At 47.5% G+C, this 23,641-nt stretch overlaps 1 protein-coding gene across 21 annotated transcripts in view; it reads right to left on the minus strand.

Annotated features, from left to right (window-relative positions):
* Nucleotides 1–23,641, minus strand: part of TCF7L2 (transcription factor 7 like 2) — a 196,184-nt gene that overhangs the window by 3,111 nt on the left and 169,432 nt on the right. For 3 of the 21 annotated variants that reach the window (XM_088020199.1, XM_088020194.1, XM_088020210.1), the window contains 9 exons: nucleotides 22,415–22,547; nucleotides 20,094–20,196; nucleotides 18,028–18,114; nucleotides 12,600–12,740; nucleotides 11,934–12,093; nucleotides 11,556–11,663; nucleotides 6,618–6,666; nucleotides 5,983–6,033; nucleotides 4,647–4,719 (listed from right to left, as the gene is read on the minus strand). In XM_088020199.1, the coding sequence (XP_087876325.1) occupies nucleotides 4,647–4,719; nucleotides 5,983–6,033; nucleotides 6,618–6,666; nucleotides 11,556–11,663; nucleotides 11,934–12,093; nucleotides 12,600–12,740; nucleotides 18,028–18,114; nucleotides 20,094–20,196; nucleotides 22,415–22,547 (905 nt within the window). Of the gene's footprint in view, nucleotides 1–3,913; nucleotides 3,987–4,646; nucleotides 4,720–5,982; nucleotides 6,034–6,617; nucleotides 6,667–11,555; nucleotides 11,664–11,933; nucleotides 12,094–12,599; nucleotides 12,741–18,027; nucleotides 18,115–20,093; nucleotides 20,197–22,414; nucleotides 22,548–23,641 lie in introns of all 21 variants that reach the window. The other 18 variants (XM_088020208.1, XM_088020211.1, XM_088020205.1 and 15 more) reach the window with 10 other exon arrangements.

The following is a 23,641-nucleotide window of genomic DNA, read 5'->3' on the forward strand; positions in this document are numbered from 1 at the left end:
AGAATAAGAAAAACAGAAAATGATCCAAAGGAACAAGAATAACTGGTTGTATGGCCTGCAGGTTGTGGATTAAATTATGATTCAAACTTGATTTTTTTTTTTTTAAAGATTTGGGGTCTTCCCCTCCCCCACCCCAGAGTGAGAAGGCTGGAAGGAGAGACAGCGAGGATGGGTTGGAGGGGCACCCTGTCCTGGTCACTCTGCCGAGGCCGTGAATGGAGGGCGCAGCGTGTCACAAGGAAGTGACGACAAAGAAGAAGTGCGGGGGTGGGGGGGTGGGAGATCACGGCACGGAACTGGTGGGGTCGGGTTACGGTGATCAGTGTTTAAGCCGGAAGGACTAAGTTTGCCCTGCACCCAAACCAGAATCTCCCCTCTACATTTCCCGTTTGCATAAGAAATAGGAATGAGAATTTCAGAGACTCTCTTGCTCATCATCAAAGGTTGGGGAAGTCGATTCAAGAAATTGAGCATGTGACCTCAAAGCCTCTCCTCCTATTAATCCCAGTCCGATGGGGAGGATATTTACTAGGAAAGGTGATCCTGGGAATCAACCCGACTCATGCAATAAAAATCACGCAGACACAGGGAGTGTGCTGACCTAAGGAGCCCTGAACATAGGTAAAACCATGGCTGATGGGACTCTGTCTAAAAACAACTGTGTAAGCGCCGGCCGGCTTCCCATTCCTGGAAAGCAGTTTAAGATGCTGCCTGGGGTCAGATGTCACTGGCCTTTGAAAGGAAGGAGGTGTAACGAGTTCCTCCTTGGGTCTGTGCCCCAGAGGTGTCTGCTCATGCCCCTCCGTGCGCGGGGCGTGGACTCAGCAAGATGGCAGGAGGGCGGGTGGGAGGAAACATGCTTGGCCTTCCCTGCCTCCCAGAGGCTGAGGCCCACCAGGGGGAGGCCTCAGGGTCTACCCGACTACCCACTGGGTGGAAAGGAACTCTAGGGGTGCAAGGACAGCCCCCCTCACCTTCAATTTGGAAAGGTTCCCTTTCTCCTCTGGGATAGACTGAAACAGACTGTGGGTTCTGCTCCCATCCCAGAAACCAAGATACATAATTAAGCCTCTCCGAGTTTTAAACCACCTTAGCCTGCAGATCAAAACATGCTTAAAAAACTAAGATGTCCATGCATTTTAAAAAATGGGGAGAAGGGAGGGGTGGGGATGGGGGCGGGGCATAAGCAAAAGTGAGAGAGTGACAAGGACAAAGGAGAGAGGGAGGAGGGGAGGGGAAAGGAGAAGCAAGAGAACAGGGGGTGACGGCAAGCAGCATTCCATGCTATATTAGGGCAGAGTAAAAAGATGGGAAAGCAACTTGGTGGGCTCAAAACAGAATCTTGTTAAAATGTCCTCAAATGTCAAATAAAATTAGAAACCCTTTGTAGCGAGCAAGGAGTCCTGATTGGCTAGGAGCGCATGTGCCGCTCCGTTACCCGCCCGCCCTCCTGATGACACGGAGGTTTCCACTTCGAGGGGATGAGTGGGAGCCTTCTGAACACGGGACACGAAGACTATGAAGGACAGCAAGACACTCCTTCTAACAGGTGGCTGGGCAAAAGGCAGTTGGAACACACACTCCTGACGGGCTGGAAAATGCCTCATTGTGTAACTGCTTGCCTTTCTTTTTAAAGCACATTGTGTCCTATTGATTTAGCACCAAGCCAAATCCTGGCAAAGAGGAAAAGTTGAGGAAAAAAGGGGCAAAACCCATCTGCTTACCCTCCCCCTCCCAGGCTCCATTTCCAACCAAGGGGTGGCCCCTGAAAATTCCACTTTTAGCTTCTCATGGATTTATTCTGAAAGGAAAACTAAGGGTTCTTCCTGATCCTGTTTTGGAATTATACCCTTCAGTGAGCTAAAATGCATCTGCTGATGCTTTCAGGGTCTGAGAAACAACCCCCCCCGCCGAAGAAGCAAAGTGGCCACCAGGAACATTCTAATGGTGTCAAGGTGGGAAGGACGCTGAGGAATGATGAGGGACACGAGCCCGCCATGCTGACAGCTGGCCCCTCAGAGCTGTGCTTTTTGAAAATCGTGCTTATGAAGCAGCTACAAAGATTTTGGTTTTTGCTCTTGTTTTTTGTAAAAATGTCATGAAACTTCTGGCCTCTGAGGCAGATCCCATACCCTGGCTTTAAACAAGGTGCAGGCTGTGTCTGAGAAGGGGACGTCCGTCCCCGTCAATGTTAGGAATGGTAACTTTCAGGGGAAAAAAAAAAAATGTCAAGTCTAACTTGAAGCAAATGCTTCCGAAACAAAAAAAAAGGGGGACGTTCATAAACCACCACTCACCCCCCACCCACACACACAAATAAAATAGACACAAATCCGGCAACACACCATATTGCGAGGTGGCCACAATGGTCTCAGCCATACATTTCTAGAGATCATGAGGAACCTGCTCAGGAGTGAGCCCTGTGATTAGCGAAATCCTTCCCCATGGTATTCTGCAGCTGATCATCTTCCTCCTCAGCATGGAGGAGATTCTGCCACAAACTCACTGCCTAGACCTGTCCTCCCTGGGTAGGCCTACTTAAATCCCTAACATTCTTCATCTACCTCCTCATGAAACTCTTTTCTGTGGCACAGAGAAGACCCCGGGATTGTGCCAAAAGGATATCTGTCACCTCCGTGAACACGGCCATCTCACAGAATGAACAACTGACTGGAGGATATCTCTCCAGGCCTGGAACCCTCACTCAATGGGCAGAGAGGGCTGTCTGTTGAGTTCTCCCTCAATAAAGATGCTCAGGCCCTCTCTCCCCTCAACGTCTGGCCAACTTGAGGCACTTGGCCAATCCCTCATAAGGCACCAGGGGGAGGGTAAGAGACACAGGAGACTCGTGGGCATGCACATGATGGGATGGACATCTGATCTAATGTCTAAACACGGAACACACGGCAAAGGCATGAAGGAGAGGGACACGTGACAGGGAGGCACTACAAACAGGGAGGTGTGTTTGGGGGTGTTGAGATACCTACCATCATAATATTCCAAATTCAAAGACTGCTTGTATCAGAACAAAGAAACAACAAATTTAACCAAAGGTGGTCATTAAAGGAAAGGAAATGAGACAGGAAAGAGTCGGTATCCCTCCACCAAGAAGGAAGTACCTACGGCTTCCCTGAAATTACAGGTTGGATGGAAACCTGCACGTGGAACGCGGGTGTTCAATTTGGACTCTTCTAGTTCATTTTGGAAGCAATGCTCTCTCGCTCGCTCGCTCTCTCTCTAAACATATGCAATATATATATGTGTAATTCCGCAGGCTAGCAACGCTGCAGTACAGGACTGCATGACTCATTGCTTGTAGCCCTTCAGCTGGTGCATGCCGTTCAATGCCACGCTTCTTTTCAGCACTGTAAAACAATGTCAGCTAACCGGGCTCCTCTGTCCAGAGACATGTGGTTTATCAACATAAAAGAAAAACAAAACAGAACAGAACCAAAAAACGCCTGCCCCAGAGCCCTTCTCCAAGTGTCTTGACTCTCCAGTACGTGGGAATGGCCCTTGCTGCCAAGTTTTTTTTTTTTAGCTCATTCAAACCTTTGGAAATGGTGGTTCTATCTAGGCTCAGCATATATGCCACAGACCGGGCCCGTTCCAGGATGCTGGCTTGCAAAGCAAAAGGGTAAGTGCCCGTCCTGGTCTGTTAAGGGTGTGGTCTCCGTCCTACCACCGGGGATCTGGATATGTTACTCGGAAGAGCAAGGGGGAAAGAGAGAAAGAGAAAGTGGGGAGAGGATACGGCATAAAATTAGCAAGGAAATTTTGAAGGATGAGGATCATTAGTCATTGATGCCGGTAGGGAAGTGGATGGGAACGAGGTCAAAATACATCAACACACTAAGGTAGCAGAAGGACAGAGTGCTTTGATTTTCCCAAAGGCCTCACAGTGGTCATATACCTGCACGGTTTGCACCATAAAGTCTGTCGGTCAAGCCCGAACAGTGCCCGACACTTCTTTGGAGTATTTGCATCTGTTAGCATAAGTAAACACAAAAAATACAACACAATGGTGGGTCATGCTCAGTTGGATGTGAAATCTCAGCTACTGCTCACTTGTCTTCTCTATGACCTCAGCTCTCTATGATCGTCTTCCCTCACCAAGGACATGAAAGGAAAAGACTTCTATGAGGCAAAAGAAAAAATAAATAAATAAAACAAAACGATAAAACACGCACCAAAAAACAAAACAAAACAAAACAAAACAAAAAACAACAACCAGAAACCAAAAAACAACAAGGAAAAATAAATTAAAAAATAGAAGAGAGGAGGAAGGGAAAAGGTGACGCTGTTGTTTGCTTCTACCTAGGCCAGGGTTACGATGGATGTCACTGAGCCCCATCCTGGGTGGTCAGGAGGAAGGGGGCTGGCAGGCAACGTTCCCTGGGAGGGGGCGCGCTGGGGTTGGCTGTCGCTGACCCGAGGAGGCACGAATGATGCTGTTTTACAGTGGCATTTTGGCTAGCAGCAGCGGGGAGAACAAGCACGTCCCTCACAGAGCAGTGTCCCGCACCCTCATGTCTCCTAAGATCCACACACAGAGCTACAAAGCAACAGGCCAGAGAAGGAGGGGGGAAAGGACCGAATAGACCAGCTGCAGACCAGCACAGCGAATCTGGGAAATCTATACACACCTGCAAGGGCCGCACCAGTTATTCTGTTGATCAAGGCCAAAGCGCGCTCGGCATTTCTTAGGAGCGCTCAGGTCTGAATGAGTTCAAGAGAGATGCGAGCAGAGGAGGACGTGGGAGAGAGAGAGGGAGAGAGAGAGGGGGGGAGGGGGGGAGAGAAAGATACAAATAAGAAAAAAATAAAAATAAAAAAGGGAATAAATCAATGACCTGGTTACTAATTACAAAATATTGACTTTCGATTTTTTAACTTTCTTTAATTAAAAAAAAAAAAAAGGAAAAAAATCACATTCTTATTCAACGGGTGAAATTAGCTGTTGCAAATAAAGCTGCAGTATCCCTTCTTTAAGGACTGTCTCTCCGATTCGTTTTGAGTGGATAAAGGGAAGTCAGATACTGAAAAAACTAAATTTTTAAATAATATTTTTCTTCTTTTGGTTCTGCTTTTCTTTTTTTTTTTCTAGCTCTCTCAGTTTGTTTTTCTTAAAGAAGAAAATAAAGCGAAGGAGGGAATTAAGTTTGTAACATGCTTTTTTCTTCTCAGAGTACAACAGTTTAAAAAAGAAAAAAAAACTACAAATAAAAACAGAACAAAATGAAACAAAACAGAAAGAAATAAAGAAAGAAAAGGGGGTTGTGGTACTGGGATATTGCAGCTTTTGAAATGTTTTTCTTTTCTTTTTTTTTTTTTAACCGATTTTCATGACTACTAACAGAAGAACAGATGAAGGTGAACAGGCAGTGTGAATGAGCTGGTCAGGGTTAGTCAGAAGCTCATAGCAGCTTTTAAGCAGGTACAGTCAGTAAAATGCTAGTGGATTTGCAAATTAGGAGCAGGAAAGCAAAAGGAAGAAAAAAACTAAAATAAAAAAAAGCGAAGGAGAAAATAATCATACTGCGAATGCATGCTTGCGTGAGAAAACTTAGTGGGAGCAACGGAAAATGCCATTAGATTAAGGAGGTTTATTACTGAATTCCTTCCATTTTGGTTGGTTTTTGCTTCTTTTTTTTTTAACCAGTCTCTTTTAAAGAAATACTGCATATTCAATTTGCACAGTTAGTTCAACACTAAGTCACTGTCATCACTGCTTAAACAACTGTTATGGGAAAAATAAATAAATAAATAAACAAAGCGAAAGTTAAATCAAATTAAAAAAAAAAAAAACAACAAAAACAACTGAAAAAAAAAAATCTACCGAAACATACGAAACCGTGTAGATGGTCATTTTAAAGGATGTTCAAATGTCATACGTGTTTAATGTTAATAAAACTATAATGGCAAGAAAAATTAAAAAAACAGTTTATCGACTATTTTAATGACTCAAAATGACATTAGCACCTGTAATCGGAGGAAGTGAAAGGCAAGGATTTAGGAAACATTCGCTGTGTTCTGAAAAAAAAGAACAAATTATACAAAGCCTTCAAAATTTTTGTTGTCGTTTGTAAAAGCCTGGCCTTCTCCAAGGGGACCTTCTGATATTGCCTATGCAGTATTTCTAATTTCTCCTAGAGAATGACAAACCTCCTTAATTTAAATTGGGTGCAATTTACCACTGTAAAGGCATGCATCAGAACATTCAGGAACAGCCCAGTTAATATCAAACACTCACACACACCCCGCCTACTCCCCCCCGGCCCCTTCCTCATCCCTACAGACGTAGACAAAATAAGCAGACTGCATAAATCCCGCATAGGCATGCCTACCACCCTCCCGTTACAGGCTCTGCGGTTATTTAAAAACACATTCCACTAGAATTACAATGTGCTTTTCATGCAACAATGAATGTTACTAGCTTCAAAAGGGCAGTCATGAAGCAATTAATTAAAATGCATACACAAGAAGGCTGGCTAAGATGGGTTCCCCCACAATGTCCTGGCCTTGAATTTCTCCTGCCTCCCCCAGACAGAAATCTAAGGTCAAAGAGTGGTCCTCATAGTACCGCTCCTTCCTCCTTCCTCCTTAGTCTAACTTACCATTGGTCTCTCCGGGCTGCTTGTCCCTTTTCCTCTTCTTCTTCTTCCCCTAGACGAACAGATGAAACACGAGGAATTATTGCAGGAAACAGACGGGAGGAGGGCGTCTGGGCTCACCTGGAAAGGAGAAGGCTGGAGGGGGGGAGCACTCCTCTGTCTCCGTCCACACCCATGGCTCCCACGGTGTTTTTGACCCCCCCCTTTTAATCCAAATGCCCTTCAGTTGTGCTTCAGCTAGAGGGGCACACACTCAGCAAGGGGAAGAGAAGGGGTCAGCAGGGGGTGAAGGAAAGACCTCTTTTCCCACACACCTCTGTCCATCCTCAAACCTGACCCAGAGCATCTGATTCCACAAAGGGGAGAAGAGAACTGATGAAGGAATATTTAGGGAGGTGTGGAGAGACAGGGCTGGGAGTGGCCCAAGAGCCCAGAGCCAAGTGTCAAATGACTGTGGACATGGCCATGTGGACTAAGAAAGCCACCCCCCGCCTTGCTCCATGCAAATCTCTTCCTTATTAAAGGCCACAAGGCCCTCCTACTCAATCAAAAACCAAAAGCTTTAACTGGGGCTTTACTAGTAACAACAGCTAACATTTACTGAGCACATACTATGCGCCAGGCATGACTCTAGGTGCGCCATGCATATTGACGCGTTTTTCCCTCACACAATCCTATACAACAGGGACTATCACCATTCCAATTCTACAGAGGAGGAAACTCAGGCACAGAGGGGTTATGTGACTTCCCTGACACCACACAGCTCCAAATGCTGGGGCCAGGATGGGAACTCAGGAGGTCTTGGCTCCACAGCCCTTACCTCCTAGGCTGTGCGACCTGCATATTTAATCCCTTGCTCTCCCAGGAAGGTTTTTAATTGATTACAGGGGATGGATCGCATGGGGTCATTCACATTCTCCAACCTCGTACCTTTACTGTCTGCTTGTGGCTGGTATGTGGCATGGGAACAGAGACGAGCTCTGTAGAGCTGACTGCATCCCCGCAGATCTGAAACTAGTTCTCTCTCAGCTTGTCAGTGCTGGTCTTATCCATCGGGGTCAGATGCTGGGTACGTATGAAATGATACAAACAAAAGGACTGGCCTACATGTCTATCTGTTTCCGAACATCTAAATATCGCCTCTGCCTAAAGTTCCCATGGTATGTTGACATCAACTCCGGAAGGGAAAAACCAACAGTGACGGGGGTCAACTTGACAACCCATAAGGCCCTGTAAGGAGAACCTCAAGGTGGAGAAGACGTGGTTTTAGCTCCATCCAAGGGCTGCAAGCCACCTGTCTCAGAAAGCCCCTCTTTTCTCTCAGATCTTGGGGCCCATACCATTTGGGAAGTTTGTCTTGGCCTTGAGTTTGCAACATTGTGATACATACTATATTCCTCGATAAACAATCTAAAGATTTTGTATTTATTTATTGGAGAGAGTGTGCCTAACCATGCACGCGTGTGAGTGGGAGAAGGGGCAGAAAGAGAGAGGATCTCCCAGCAGACTCCCCGCTGAGCGCAGAGCCCAATGTGGGGCTCGATCTCACGACTCTGAGATCACGCCCTCAGTGGAAACCAGGAATCGGACACTTATCCGACTGAGCCACCCAGGCGGGCCCTGGTAAACAAGGTAAAAATAAGAAAATAAAAGGAGCTCATGGGGCCTTCTTGTGAGCCTTGGCAGCCCATCTTCACGTCTGTGCCTCTCCTAGGGGAGCAGCAATGCGCTGCCTGGCCATCTTGGAAAAGGCAGGAGGGGCTAGTTTCAATTTAGGAGCCTGAGTGAACACTCAGCTGGGCACAGAAAACCGTGGTGACTCTGGGCAGTGTTGGCATCCACACACCCAACAGATTCTCAGTCCCCTCTGGTTTAATACAGTGCTCACCCATTTCCCATCGCCCTCAATATGTTCTGAAAGGCAAGTCGAAAGTTCCAGTCCCCATGGGAAGCTGTCAGTTTAGGATATCTAACTGAGATGTTCATGACTGAGGAAAGGCTTATTTAAACTGAAGGCTTCTAAAGGACAGGGACTATGTTTTAATCAGAAAAAGACAAGAAGAAGCTTAATAAACATTCTTTAGTGAAGAGGGACATATGTCTCAAGGGCGCACAGCCACCCCGTTATCTTCTTAGATGTAACAGAAGAAAAAGCCTAAATACGGAGGTGGGGGGTGGGGAATTCAAGATGAGCAATGGCTTAGGATTTGTGTCCTTTATCTAATCTGGAAGAGCTGGAAAGGCAACAGTGTTCTAATACAATGCCAGGGGTTAGACAGCACTACGGGACGGGACCAAACTGTTTTCTCCTGTGCCCCCAGAAGGTGCCAAGTCCAACAACCCAAAGGTGATTGTTTTATTCAATTCTATTTTGCTAAGGCTTCCATTACCACTTGACTGGAAAAGCAGGAACATGAAAGAGGCATGAAGTCAGCTCAGAAAACTTTTCCCAGAAGAACCTTTTGGACTCTACAACGACCAAAGTAATGTACAGAAACTCTTATGTCGAGTCAGCTAAGAAAAATCCCCAAACCCGACAAGTTCCACCACAGTCAAACCCGTAAGACCTTGAACTCTGACCCTTGCTCCACAGACTGTATCCTGGGGCACAAAAGGGAGGGAAGAAGGGAGGGAGGAGCGCGTGTGTGTGTTCACACTCATGTGTAAGGAGCCATGGTGACAGGAATCAGAAAGTACCCTGTATAAGAGATAAAGTTCCTTCAGTCCTAAATCTCGATCTACCTCTAAACTTTCTCTCAAGTCTTGTCAGAGGTTCCCCTATTATACTGAGCTTCTCCTGAATGTGAAGCTGAGCCAAAGTCACTTTAAGTGCCTCGTGGACCTTCTAAAACCTAGAAAGCACTTCACAAAAAGCCCGGGGCAATGCCTGTCTAACTGACTCCCAGGCAAGTCAATGGCAGCATTCTTTTGAAGCTATCACAAAGTTGGCCTTGTATCTCTGTGGAGATCTCCCCCTGCACAACTCCAGAGGGCACCATACACATAGACCATAGGGTAAATGGCACTCCCTAGAGTTGTGCGGTACACATCCTGCAAAGCTGTCCATGAAGGCCCTCCCGTGAACCCCCGTGTCTGTTGGGGATATAATCTATAGTGGAGCAGAATTCCTCTCTGTGGTACCATTCTAGATCACTCAAAGACTTAGGTCTACAGCAGGTAGAAGGTGGAGGTAAACTCTAAGAGCTTCTGACCCGACACCAGGAAAAGAGTGTCCTGAAATGAGATGGCTGTGCACGCAGAGGCCCCAGAGCTGGCCTGCTGCTGGAAATCTCCACCTCGAGGTCGGTGGGGGGCGGGGGGAGGTTAGCAGCAAGCCTGTGGGAGAGCATTCACTTTCTCATCGTCTTCCTGTCCGCTCCAGAAGAAAGGCTTCCCCACGGCACACATGCTGAGGACCAATGGAAAGGTCCCAAGCAGCTCAGACCCGGTGCGTGCCCATCCGTGAGTGACAAGGGCCCTGACCAGAGCGAACATTCCGGTGACAGGTACCAGCACTGATTCCTGTTTCAACTCCCAGGAGGACCAGAGCCTCGTGCCACCAGCCAAGGCCACTGGGACCCAGAGGGAGGCGGCTGGGGGCAGAGATGAAGACGCGGGGGTGAAGCCCAGCAGTCTGTGTTCTCCGCACCCCCGTCTCTGCACAGGGAAGGGCACACTGGCACGCACAGGTTGACAGGTACGAGAAAGAGCGAGAGCCGGCAAAGGCGGCATCCGCCCGGGACCCACCGATTCCCGCGCCTTCCGCAGCTCCCTGATGGCAGGTAAGTTTTGGGAGTCGACGTGCCTGATTTAACTCTGAAGCCCCACAGCACATTCAGCACCAGCACTAACTGAACTGATCTCGGCCCGCATACAGAGAGCGCCATCACCACAATGCCGTGCACAGGAGAGCTGGGTCAGGAGCGCGGGCGGGGCTCCACGCCACTGACCAGAGACGGGAGGAGAAGCCCACTGCTGGTATCAAGGCGAGTTTTGCCTTCACCACCCTAGAGAGCGAATGGTTAAAAATCACTTTATAAAACGCAGTGCCATGGAATCAAAGTACCAGGTGAAGTAAGAGACAGCTCATCCACAGAGAGGAGAGCCAAGGCTGTGGGGCAAAATGTGAACAAGAAATGACAGGGAGAGGAGACAGGGGTCTCCTGAGGAGAGCAAGGTCGGGAGAGGGCAGGAATGCTGGGTGTCACGGCCACTGTGATTAGTGAAAGCAACAATCCTGCCGTGCTTCCTAAAACCCCAGGAAGGAAATTAGGCAAATCCTGTAGTCAACACAGAGCCCAGGAAGACACCTCACGCGGCGCAGACCCTTTGCCGACCCTTCCGGGGCCCCAGGGCACTTCCTGCGCCCCACCAGAGGAAGACTACCCCTAGTTGCTTGCAGGGGTCCTCCCCCCATGCCCCTCTCACTCGGCAGGAACTAGCTTTTCCAACTTGTCCTGCACCACAGCGTAGGGCAACTGCTCCTTTTCTCCCTCTTAAGGGCCAAGGCGCTGCTGGAAGGCCTGGGAGGAATTAAACTCTCTCCACCGAGGCCTGCCCTGTCAGGACCCATGGGACCCCTGCTGAGAAGCACAGAAGCCCCCTGAGGCATATCCTAGAGCCTTGTCTTTACAAAGACCTGGGCAAGAAGGTGTGGACAGCCCCCAAGTCAATCCCACGGTCCTGGGCTGGAACAATGGAACACTGGCCTCCTCCCTCCTCCTTGAAGAACTCTGGCCTGCTGATGGAGCCATACTGGAAGCCAGGACAAGAACCCCCGCCCCCCAGTCTGGTGCTCGGACAGGTTGCCCCTGGTCCCAGCAGTGGGCAGACGGTACGGTTCTGAGGCCCGATTCCAGGTGGCAGGTAGCATGCCCTTTGGGCAGGGGAACCCCCAACACACCTCTACAGACTCTAGTTCTGAGAAAAATGAACACCTACATAGTTATCCCGCGCAGACCAGCCAGGGTACAGCTGCATGTGAAGCTGTCGCTCCTTCCGGGCCAGCTCGTAGTACTTCGCTTGCTCTTCTCTGGACAGTGCGTGCCACTGGAGGGGACACAGAGGCAGGCAAAACATCACGAACTACCCTGTGGCCGGGGCTGAGAGATGGGTCTGCTCGGCAGGGTCCTGGCACGCAAAACCTCATCTGTCAGCTCCCTCCCTGGCTCTCTCTCTGGGCGAGAGGATGGCGGCGGGTGTGGAGAAGGTCTTTCTGGTCATGCCTCCATGAAGGCCACTGAAGAAGTCAGCACGTGACTGAAGGGACGGGGCTACCGTGCCATGCCACCCCCTCTTCCCAGTGAGGGAGAGACCTACCCTTCGCCCCAGGATCTGATTGATGGCCGCACTTTCTTTCAACGTGCACTCAGCCACGACCTTTGCCCTCATTTCCTTCATATACAACATGAATGCGTTAAGAGGTTTCTTTATGTGGGGCTTCTTCTTTTCTTCTTCCTTTTTGGAGTCCTGATGCTTTCTGGATATAGACAGAACAGAGACACAACCCCATAAACAATTGCAAGGTCCCACTTCCTCCCCAGCAGAGCACCCAGCTCCCCGGCTGCTCAACACCCAAACCTAGCAGTTCTGAATGAGAAGCACGCTTCCACTTTGGGTCTTCTCCACCCTGGAAAACGGAACAAAAACATCGTAGCGAGGGTGTGGGGGAAGAGAAAGATTTTGTAATCACCTCCTTGAGTGTCCCAGACACACCATTTTCCCAAGCCAGAGGGGAAAAGCACAGTGTGGACGATTCCCTAGGCCAGTGTCTCTCGTGTTCCCGGGACAGACCTCCTAATGTTCCGTCATGGATTAGGGACAGGGACACAGCTGCAAATCCCAGTCTGTCCAAGGACACAGGTACACCCCGAGGCACACGCACCATGGCCAACCACGGGCAGGGCCACCACCCAGCAGCCAAGGCATCAACAGCGGGCTGGACAAGATGGTGGAAGAGAAAGCGACCGAAAGAGCGACACTCACGAGCTGTGGAGTGAGCCGACATCACTCTGGGAGGACTCCTGTTTGACTGTTGGCGTGACTATGGCCGGGTGGGGGATGCCGGTCGTATGTAGAGTGTGATGTGGTGGGACCATATGGGGAGGGAACCTGGAAGACAGGAAGCTGTGTAAATCGTCAGAATCAAAATGAATGAATGGGGAGGGATGTGTACACGCAATTAAAAAACAAAACAAAACAAAACAAAAAACCCAGCACGTAACACTCACATGAAAGCAACCCAAGGCGTATGAAACCTGTCAGCATTAATTAGCGATAAATTAAACATAATGATTCTCATAATGTCATTAAAGCCAATCTTCCCCTTCATTATTGCTACTGACAAGAGACATTATGATTTTTCACATCTTTAGCAAAAGACAAATACAACGGATGTACTTGGGTGGAAAAGTAGGCTCAGACTACCTGCTGGAAATCACACGTCCAGTTGTTTTTTGAAGCATTATTAGTGGCATCTAAGAAGACAATTTCCTAAGTCCTAATCAGCTCTAGAATGAAAGGTGAAATCTATTGTTGCATATTGACAGCTAAATAAAATATTAACGTGGTTGAAGTACACATTTTTGACAATGCCGTGCATGCCTCATTAGGCCATATTCTGTTGATGGAGTACAATAAAATTTTTCTTTTTCTTTTGCTGATGTGCCCCACCGTTTTGACAGGAATGAGAGAAAGTGAGGCAGAAAGATGGGGAAAATCCAAATACTTCCTATCTGGGTCTCATCATAAGCCACAGATATTTTGAATAAGCTTATACCCTCTTACGGAAAGATGAAAAAAAAAAAAGCTGTATTTTATACACACACATAAATGGAGCTTTAAATTCGGATGTGTATACCCTCTCCTGCTCTGTAATTCTAGGATTCCTAAATTACGTTTACTTAATAGGTTGCCTATGCCTTCAAAGGCCTTCTAAATGATTATCCAAGTGGTAACTATATGAGTCAAGGTTGTTTCCTCCTCTAATACTGTCCATTTTTAAGGAAGTTCTTTGAAAACCCCCCTTGGGCCCTGAATTAGCATTTCCCTACCATGCAAACGCACCAGAACATAAAGAGGTAATTCTGAAATGCCCATCTTGGCCCACATGTGAAGTGACAACTGGATCAGACAGCTTTCACGTTTTCTGATATGCTTGGAGTTGCCATGAGTTGTAAAGGGTTAGAAGAATCACCCTTCTTAAAAGAACATATACTACCATACAGAATAGTAGGGTGAGGGGAGAAAAGGGGAGAACCCCGAGAGAAAACAAAATGGCGGCCTCCAGGCTCCAACCTGTCCAGGTTGGGCAAGTAAGCAAGTGGAGCGCTGTTCGGGGGAAGGAGAACCAGATCAAGCAGTTGATGCTTTCTTAATAAATCCAAACCAAAACAGTCCCGCAGAGCATCCAGAGAATGAAGACCTGCTCTACGGGCAGCCAATTCTGGTTGGCACTGGAAGTGCAAGTAAGAGTTTATCGAGATGGTGATTTCAAGAGAATCCTGCATTCACAAGGTTCTTTTTCCTTATGTGGACTGGAGATGAAAACAGTTTCCATTTGACCCAAATAACGTAGCAAATGTTAATTTGAAAAACGGTAAACAAGCAAAAAAAAAAAATGAACTAACTGAATCTGTGTAGATCAACGGAGAAAATACCAATGCACAAGGCAGATTTCTGAAGGGGCCCAGATGCACCGTGGGGACATCTGACTCAGAAATTCCATCCTGATGTGGCCCTTTCCCACCACTGCCTTTTACAAATTTAAGCCAGTATCAAAGTTTGGTAACAATGACATGATTTTTTAGTAAGAACCATGTAAGTCCTTTAGGGTATATGAAAGGGAGGGAGGGAGAGAAAGAGTCTAAGAGAAAAAGAGAAAGGAAAAAACAAGCAAACAACCTCCATTCCCTTTCCCTGAGAAAATGAAAAGCAAGCCCTCGGAAGGCACTTGGACTCCCATGTTACACCCTGTTCCTTCCACTGCATGAGGGCCTCTGAGGAAACATAAGTTAAGAACATGTGTTCTTGGAAGCCCCTGGGTGAAGCGGTGGGTGGAGTGGCAGCTTTTACTGTGAATTTTAAAGGCTTGACATTCCTCAAATACATATGTTCTCTTCTTGCTGAATGAGAATATGTGTACAGACATGAGAGAGCGAGGGAGCGAGAGAGAGAAGCAGGGGAGAGACAGAAAAACACTGTGTTGTGTATGGTGTATGTGTGTGTGGGGTGTGTGTGTGTGTGTGTGCGCGCGCACGCAGGCATGGGCACGCACACACACGCAAACACACACACACACCAAGCACCACAGGTAGCTACCACAGTCTGAGCACATTTTGGGGTGGGGCCAAATTTCCAGTACAGGCCATGAGGAATGAACACTTCCAAGTTTACAAACACATTCATCTACCTGAAAAATGTATAGCAGAGAAAGAAATGGGGTGTTAGGGGTGGGGGGGGCTACATGCACACCGCTGCTTGAGAAATTCCTTTCTGCAGACAACTATTTCATGAAATGCAATAAACACCCTAAAAATTCTAAGCAGCTCATTATATACCCCCGTCTGCTTTTATGGCTCCGAGCCAGAATATAATGATGAACCTTAACTTGTTAAGGACAACTAATTTTTGTTTCTGGCTGTCTCAGGGGCTCCTCTCTTGCTCACGCTCACTTTACTTCACTGTTGACACGTTTCTGTTAACTGGATGTCATCTGCCGGCCTTGATTTTATGCACAAGCAGTGGGATGCATTTTCCTGTGCAACAATCCTGCTTTGAGTTGCATTAGGTTTGTCATTATTCTCTCATTTTCCCCCTTGCACTTGTAACATTTCATCTCTTCCTGCCTTATTTTTTGTGAGCCACGGTGCACCCACATTATGGTTTATACATGATCTCTCTCCCTTTGAAGCCGGCAGATTTCAGAGCCTGCTCTCGTCAGGAGAAGAGCCTTGCACCAATTTAGCAGGCTGAGGGCCCGGAGCTCCAACATCTCAATCTAAAGGGGGTCACAGGGTGGCACAAGTGAGTGTCAGCAAGAGCTGTTTAATTGCCAATCTAGGCTTCTCCATGGTGTTTAAAGTATAATGACCCATCACTTAATTCTGAGAAGTCCTGGCCCCGGCTGCTGAATAGAATGAATATCAAAGGGTGTTCTGGAACAGGGCAAGCTGCCTACATTTCCTATAACTGCCATAAGTATAATAGACCTATACTTCTGTCGCCCCATTACCACAATAATGTATTTAATTTGCTGTATACGCTTTTTAACTAGCTACCTTTCATAAGGCCTACCTGGGGAATCGGCGGCCTCCCCCTTGCACCCTGAGCCCCTGACCTTTCCTCCCACTGTCTCCCTCCTTTCCTCCACCCCTGTTGCCCACCTCTAAATCATCGGCTAACCTCCTAATGATAATTCAATCGATAAGCTTAACCCCAATCTCTATCCGACCATTCCTTCACTGCTTTTAACCTCTCGAATGCACCAAATAAACAAACAAGAAAAACAATCAGGGGCAATGATAAATGATGGTTTTGGGGGAAGATGGGGCGGTGGATTAGGAGCTGCTCTCAGAAGCAGCTCTCCTCTTGGGAGACTCCCAATTCGTTCCCAGGCTTTGCAAGGTGGTGATGACATTATTTAATGAACATAACCTTCCTCCTCTCACTGGAGAGGAGGATGCACAAGCATTTTCCCGCCTAACCCATATTGGTGTGGATTTTGAAACCGAGATCATTTATCGCACACGAGGACTGGATCTTTAAAATTATGTCCTCTCCATGGCCTAATTACAAATGGGAGGTAGACTACAGCCTGTTTTTCTTAATGAATGTGATTCTTACTCTTTCCCCCACACCAAAATTACTGTTCTGTAAGCAGGAAGAGGGGCTGGCTCGTCCTGTCTCTCCAACCCTCCCTCCGGTCTTGGGTTCCCATACGGACCACGGAGATTGGGGGAAGATGCTAGGGACAGCATCCTTGCCATGTAATGCATGCTGATTTAATTATGGGCCATCATCAAAATGGATTACTTGTTGTAGCCCATCAGGAAAGTCTAAACCTCCACCGATTTAATTAACTTGACTGAAAATCAGATGAACAGAAAATAAAACTATCATTAGGAGCGATTAGTGACTACTTAAGCCTACTGCTGCCAACCAGTTTGCAAATAAACTAGCACTCACTGAAAAATTAGCCAGAATTAATTAGAGGGAGGAAAGGAGAACAGGGGATTAGAAAGATCCAGGTACACACATGTGGGTGTATGTGTGTGTGATACACACGTATTTATATGCTTCAAGATATATGAATGCACACACACCTACACACACACACACACACGACTTTTCTTTTTAAAGGAAGCAGTCACTGTTTTTATCCAATAAACACAACAAAATATTTCATACAAAGTATGAGAAGTCAGTGTAGAGCTTGTGACCCAAAATATTTAAATTAGAAGTTGAAGATGCCCCCCTATTAAGGAAAGCAAACATTATGTCCTTTGTCGGGGGGTAGGAATTCTTTGCTGGTTATTTGATGGGTTCCTTTCAAATTCTTGTTCTGTACACACAAGTTTTTTTTTTTTTTTTAACTTTCCAAGACTTAGAGCTGCACAGGCGAGGGTGGTAGCCACCAGCCACATGTGGCTTACTTGAAATGTGGCCAGTCCACATTGAGATGTGCTGTTAAGTGTAAAATACATACCAGATTTCAAAAAAAAGATAAGAAAAGAAAGAAAGAAAGTACAAAATAGAATGTAAAATCCCATTAATAGTTGCTTTACAGTGCTAACATGTCAAAATGAGAATATTTTGACAATATGAGGTTGAATGAAATAGATCGTTAAAAAGAATTTCACCTGGGTTCCCCCTGCCCCCTTAACCTTTTTAAAACTGTGGCTAGTAAAAAACTTAAAAAATTCCCTATGCGGCAGTGCTACTTTACAGAGGGGGGATGTTTGGGAATGGGGTGTCCCTTCTTGTTGACAGTGAAGAATCTGAATTTTGAAAAGACTACACCCTTCCTCAAACTCTCCTTTACGTAATAATAAAATTACTTCCACCCTTTCCGTTCTTACCGAGTACAGGGCAACAGAGAAACAACAGTTTAAAAAGTTCCGCATGTCCTAACTACTTCTTCCCACCTTTTTAAATTCTTAAAAAAAAAAAAAAAATACCGCTCAATACGTTGATTCCCAGATTCAACCTCGAAACTGTGACATCACCTACCTTAGAAGTTCAGATCAATTATTTTTCAGTATTTTCTAGAAGTAAAGCCTAATGCCCTATCGGTCTTAGACCATTAGGACTACATGAAGGAGTAGCCCCTGGATGGCCTGGGAGCCATCTAGAGAACTTTCTGAGAAGTCCCCCATGGCTGACTTGATTGGAGGCCCCGGTTCTGGGAACTCACCTGGACATGGAAGCGTTGACGGTCAGAGCTGTGGGGTAGGGGTGGCGGAATCCTCCTGTCGTGATTGGGTACACTGGCTGACCTTGCCTATAAAGAGGGGGGTACAAAATAAGAGAGTGCAAACAAGGGTGGGGGTGGGGAAAAGAAAAAGAAGAAAAAGGGAAAGTTCTCTCTGCACAGTAAGCTTTATTCTCATTTGATCAGAACAAAAATCTTGGGGATTGTACAGGAAGGATCAAAGGGAAGAAACACAGAACAATTTGAATGCCATAAATCTGATAGGAATGGCTAATTAAATTTTATAACCTCTGCTTATGTCAATAGAGACCCTCTCCCCAAGCTGAAACTAGGTGTTTTGTTGTAATAATTAAAGGCGAAGTCTCGCTTGCTTTAATGGAGCCATCACACTAATTGAGGGCTACACATCCAAAGGAAAACAATAATGAATGTAAATTTATACCAAAATAAAGTACAGTGAATCAAAGGACTTCAGTTACGCTTTGGGCCTCTTTCGGTATTTAGATCTCGGTGAGAAAACATTAAATTAACAGAGCTTAATTTGTAGCCTTTTGTCAAATTAACAAGTGTTGACAAGAGTTACCGGGGGGAGAGTCCCCAAGAAGAATTGTGGGTAACCAATAGACAATCACACCTCATTACAATAATTAAAAAATACAGCAACATGCAAAATAGCATCCTCATGAAAGACACACAACTTTTTCTGACAGAGGGTTGTCTGAGTTGGCTATTCCTTTTTATCTAGCCTTCAAATATCTCCCCCTCAGCTGAACGGGGCAAGGGATGCCAGAGAACTATTCGAAGAAAATGGCCCCATTTTCTGAGGAAGAAATGGGACCCAAGCTCACGTCCGCGTCTACCCTCCCCAACAAAATGAAGGAGAAAAAAAAAAAAAACCAAGAGAAAGTACACCCATGGTCAGTAGTTTGTACTAGCTACTTCAGAATACAAGCTATTTTTCACGACCCAGGGTAGTGTGTTCAACTACAGAAATACTAGGTGAACTACTCTAGAACTTATCTTCTCTAAGGCTATGAAAGGGTGTCTTTCTTCCCCAAGACCCAAACTTCAGAGTTTTCCCCAGGATGTATTCCTGTTATGACAACAAATTGTCCTCGTTTTTTTAGAGTAGAGATCACTGATAAACATGGAGAACTACATACACGACATACACAAGAACACAATCACGAAACGGATACTTCATGCCTACACGCACTCGTGCACGGTATGGTTAGGCAGCGAAGGCCTTTCTACTCTGGCTCTGAAACACACATTTTCCAAGCTGTCCAAGGAAGCTTCATGGACGGACTATAGAAGCAAGGCTGGGTGATGGGAAGACAAATTGTGAAAGGCAGTTTGGTGCCCTGCGCACTGCCAGGAACCTTGGTGGACACTCAGGAAGGCCCCATGGGCCGGCACAGGGATACCCGATGCCCCACCCCCGCCCCTCATAATCAGGTGAACCAAGAATCTCAGAGAGATGCTGGTTGCAAACTGTCTGTCTCACCAGACAGACCTGGCCACTCTTGTTGCCAACCTTGGGAGTAACCCTCAGGATGGAGTGAGGGGGTAGGGGTTTCTGAGAGAACCACCCCCCAATCTCACCCCTAGATTTCAAAATGATGTTAGGCCTGTTCCCACTCCTGTGCCGCCTCAAACCAACGACGGGACTCCAGTCTGGTCGGCCACCAGCCGAAGAGCCATGACCCTCAGAGCCTCTGCAGTTCCCAAAGTATCTGAAGGACACCTTTGTTCACAGAGAGAAACCTAGAGTCTTGGAGGACTGTGAGTTCAGAATGCTAAGTATCAACAACCTTTTTCCTCCATGGCCCATCTGAAGGGCCACTGACTTTCCTGCTTCCCCACAGGGCACCTTGGCGATCATCTTCCCCATGTACCCCTGCGGCCCTCCCTCCCCAACCCTGTCTTCCAAAACACACACATGCACGCGCGCGCGCACACACACACACACACACACACACACAGGATAAATAATAAGCATGCCCATGTAAGAAACAAAAAGGGAATTAAAAAATGGAACTCCTTACTGTGGTACTAACCATCCTAGCGGATGGGGGATTTGTCCTACGGTGCCGGGCGACAGTGGGTAATACGGAGATATATCTGGAGGGTGCGGAGGCCGTGGGATTCCTGGGGGAAGAAGTGGCATTTTAGGTACAAAGGAGGAGAGAAGGAAAGAGAAACTGCCAGGGGATGGAAACAGGGAAAGGACGGAGACCCCTCTTCCATGAGCAGAGCTAGCTCTGCTAGCTATGACCATTAAGAGTCGTGCGTAAGTTTCATTCAGCATCTCTCCCCGCCCTACCTTGACGAATAGGTTTATCTCCTTCTAGGTGGATGGGTAAACGCAGACCCCGAAAATGCCATCTTGGGTATTTCTGCCTTATGGGATCGGTGTGATTTTTGAAACTAAAGGAAAACCTGAAGGGCTTGGCACACAGTAGGTGATCGAGTTGTGTACATTCTCTCTGCCCTCCCAGCTTGGGCCTCCACTCCTTTTAATTCTGATGACTTGCCTGCACCAGAGTCACCTCCTCTAGGTTTCTAATAACGGCTTTTCAGTTATGGCTCTTGGAAGGGTGACTCTTGCCTTCTTTCAAAAAAAAGTAACTCTTCTAGAATGTCTCCACCTCAGCTTTGAGGATGAGCTGTGGCAGAAACTCATCACAAGCCACAGCCTCTTCTCCAGGGTAGGATCTGAACTGAGCAGACCAGGGGGCTCGGGTCTAGAACCTACTTCGCTGGAGGCAGTCAGCTGGGAGAACCAGCCCTAGCTGCTGACCAGGGACTGCTGCGTCCTGAGAGCTGGGAACGCTCACGTGACATAGCTGAGCACATCCTGAAGACCTGAGCCACCGCACACTTACTCCACAGGAGCACATCCTGCACTCAATCCTGAGCAAAGCAAGAGCGCTGGGAGCAATTCTGACACAGAGGAACTGACCTAAGCAGCTGAACTGGGAAGAAAACGAACAATACTACAGAAGTAACGCAGTATTGGAGGTAATGAGCTGCATGTCTGTGGATGAAAACTATGCCTTTTTTTTTTTTTTTTAATTCATTCAGGAAGCTTTTAATCTGTAAGTTAAGTCTCCCTGGGTGACATTTTCATGCAGACATAGCTTTCTCTCTATTACAAAAACCAAACAGATTAGCTGGTCTTGGACCCTACACCAAGCCATTTGCACACTTGAAAGAATGTTCGCAGAGGAAAAGTAAACAGTCTGCAGACGTTAATCATATGTTTTACGATAACCATTTAAAAGCTATTCCCTGTACTACCATTATTTAAATGAGACGTTGATGCTGCCATTCACTCGCAGAGCCTGGGGCTGGCTGGCGGCCTCCTCCAGCCATCCAAGCACCAGACTGGGTCCCCCACGAGCACAAAAGGGGCTCAGAGGCTGGTGAAAACCGGCTCACGTGTGGCTTCATTCAGGGGCAGCGAAGTCTGCATGAACGGGCAATCTACCTCAGCTCGACACCAAATAATCCCATCTGATGAAGTGACACGGAATAGCCACTGAAAATTCATCCTTCTAATTAACTAGCTGGTTAGAGAGACCCCAGCCGGTGCACCGCCCGGCCTGTCCTGGCCTTAGCTGTTCTTCCATGACCATCCCGCTAGGAGCTGTGGCCAGCTGCTTGTCTGAAATCTTGTTACAGGCAGGGTTACAAGTAACCCTGCCCTCTCTTTCCCTCTTTGGGGAAAAAGCAGTCAGTGGGTACATGGGATGGAAGGGAGAGGAAAAGCGTAAAGGCTGAAGGATGACGTGGCATCTTCCACCTGAGACCCTACTGGTTGCTCCACAATGGACTTGTTTTTCACATCTGTATAATGGGCTTGGTGATACCCATGATAACTGTAGGAGAAGAGGAACCCAGATAAATCAGCAAAGACGATGCGGGACCCAGTGATGTGGCACCAAGAAGTCATCATCAAGTGTCTGGAGTCCCTCAGCCCCTAAGGGAACCAGGGCTTTGGGGAGTCAGGCTTGTAGGGCTCCTGTAACCCCAAGCTGCTGAGAAGGAGGCCATGAGATGCCTCCAAGCCTGTTTGTGGCTCTGGGAGTTAGTTATAAGCTACTCCTGAAAAACAGTGTGGGATTCATAGCCAGCCCTTCTGGGGGGTATTCGGAACTCTAGAAAGATTGTTAGGGCGACACATGGGCTTCTAAGGACAGGGGAAGCCATCCCCTCACCAGTCTCTGTCGTCCCCTAAGAACTTCTCAACACCCCGGAGAGGAACAGGAGTCCCTCCACCGTTGCCCACAGCCCGCCCCAAATCCCAGCAGGCCAGGCGGCCCCAGACCCAGCATGCGCTCTTGGCACCAAGCGCTTGGCCTACCTGTTTTGGGGTCTACGTCAGCTGGTAAGTGTGGAGGTGGGTTTCCCGGGGTGAAGTGCTCATTGCTGTACGTGATGAGCGGCGTGAGAGGGTGAACATGGTGAGGGTGCTGCACGACTGGCACTTTGTTCGACTGTGGGCGGGAAAGAAACAGAGGAGGACACCATCAAGCTGGTTCCTGGCAGCCGAGACTTCCGAACCCAGGACCCGGGTCTCCCGGGGCCACGTCCTCCCACCCGGATTCTGTAAGATGTGCTCCGTTCCACCCACAGCCCCGGCCCCCACCCATGTCTTAAAAATAACAGATATTTGTAAAGACCGCTCTCTGGGTAGGCACGCTTCTGTTTTTACCTCCCTATGGAGCCTGGCTTTAAGAATACCTCCTCCACCACCACCCCATCAGGGAGCCCGACTGTGCACTTTTCTAACCGGCAGGTAAATCGGACGTGGGGACTTTAATCTACCGGGCCAACTGTGGTCCTGCATGTGGTGGGGGGCGGGGATTCCTGACCCCAGGGCTCCACCGGAGGGACCTTTAGGAGGTGAGCAGGCTTCCCAGGGAACAGGCGAGGAACACCTTCCCTTACAAGAAACCCAGCAGGGCCCAAGTCCCACCCACCCACCCTCCCGCCCTATCCACCACCCCCAGCTCCTAACTGCTCCCTGCCCCTGGCAACCAGCGGGCCTGCTATGACCCTTTGCGGGCAGCACGGATGAAAAGCTCCACTCCTGGTCTGGTTGGGAGTATGAACTTTACCAGAAAGCCCTAAACCGCCAGGCAAGCACCTGCATATTTTATGCAGATTACAGCAGCCCTGATTCATTAGGAATTTCATTAGCAAGTCATGGGGGAATGCTAATAAATTAACTGGATGATGATAAATTGGGTTAATAAAAGGGGTGCAGTTTAGAAACGGGCAGTTCTAGCAAATAAAGTACAAGCATTTTTATGTTCAGGAAGGGTGGATAGGTAGAAAGAGCAGGAAAAAAAGAAAAAAAAGCATTTTGAAGATTTTTTCTAGTTGCCATGACCAGACCTTCCCAAATTCTTCTTCTCTTCCCCCACCCGCCCCCCTCTCGGTCCACCCCACCCCCTCCACTATGCTGTGCTGTAACTTAGCCCAGCAAGACCACAAAGAAAAAATGAAGCTGAAACAAGCGAACTACTGGGCCATTTACTGAGAGTAATCCAATTGCAAAAAAACCCTATTCCCCATAGAGGATTTT

Source organism: Eumetopias jubatus, unplaced genomic scaffold (genome assembly GCF_037043125.1).
Source record: "Eumetopias jubatus isolate StellerSeaLion01/CBP00866 unplaced genomic scaffold, mEumJub1_p1.0 scaffold_17, whole genome shotgun sequence".
Taxonomy (NCBI): Eukaryota; Metazoa; Chordata; class Mammalia; order Carnivora; family Otariidae; genus Eumetopias; species Eumetopias jubatus.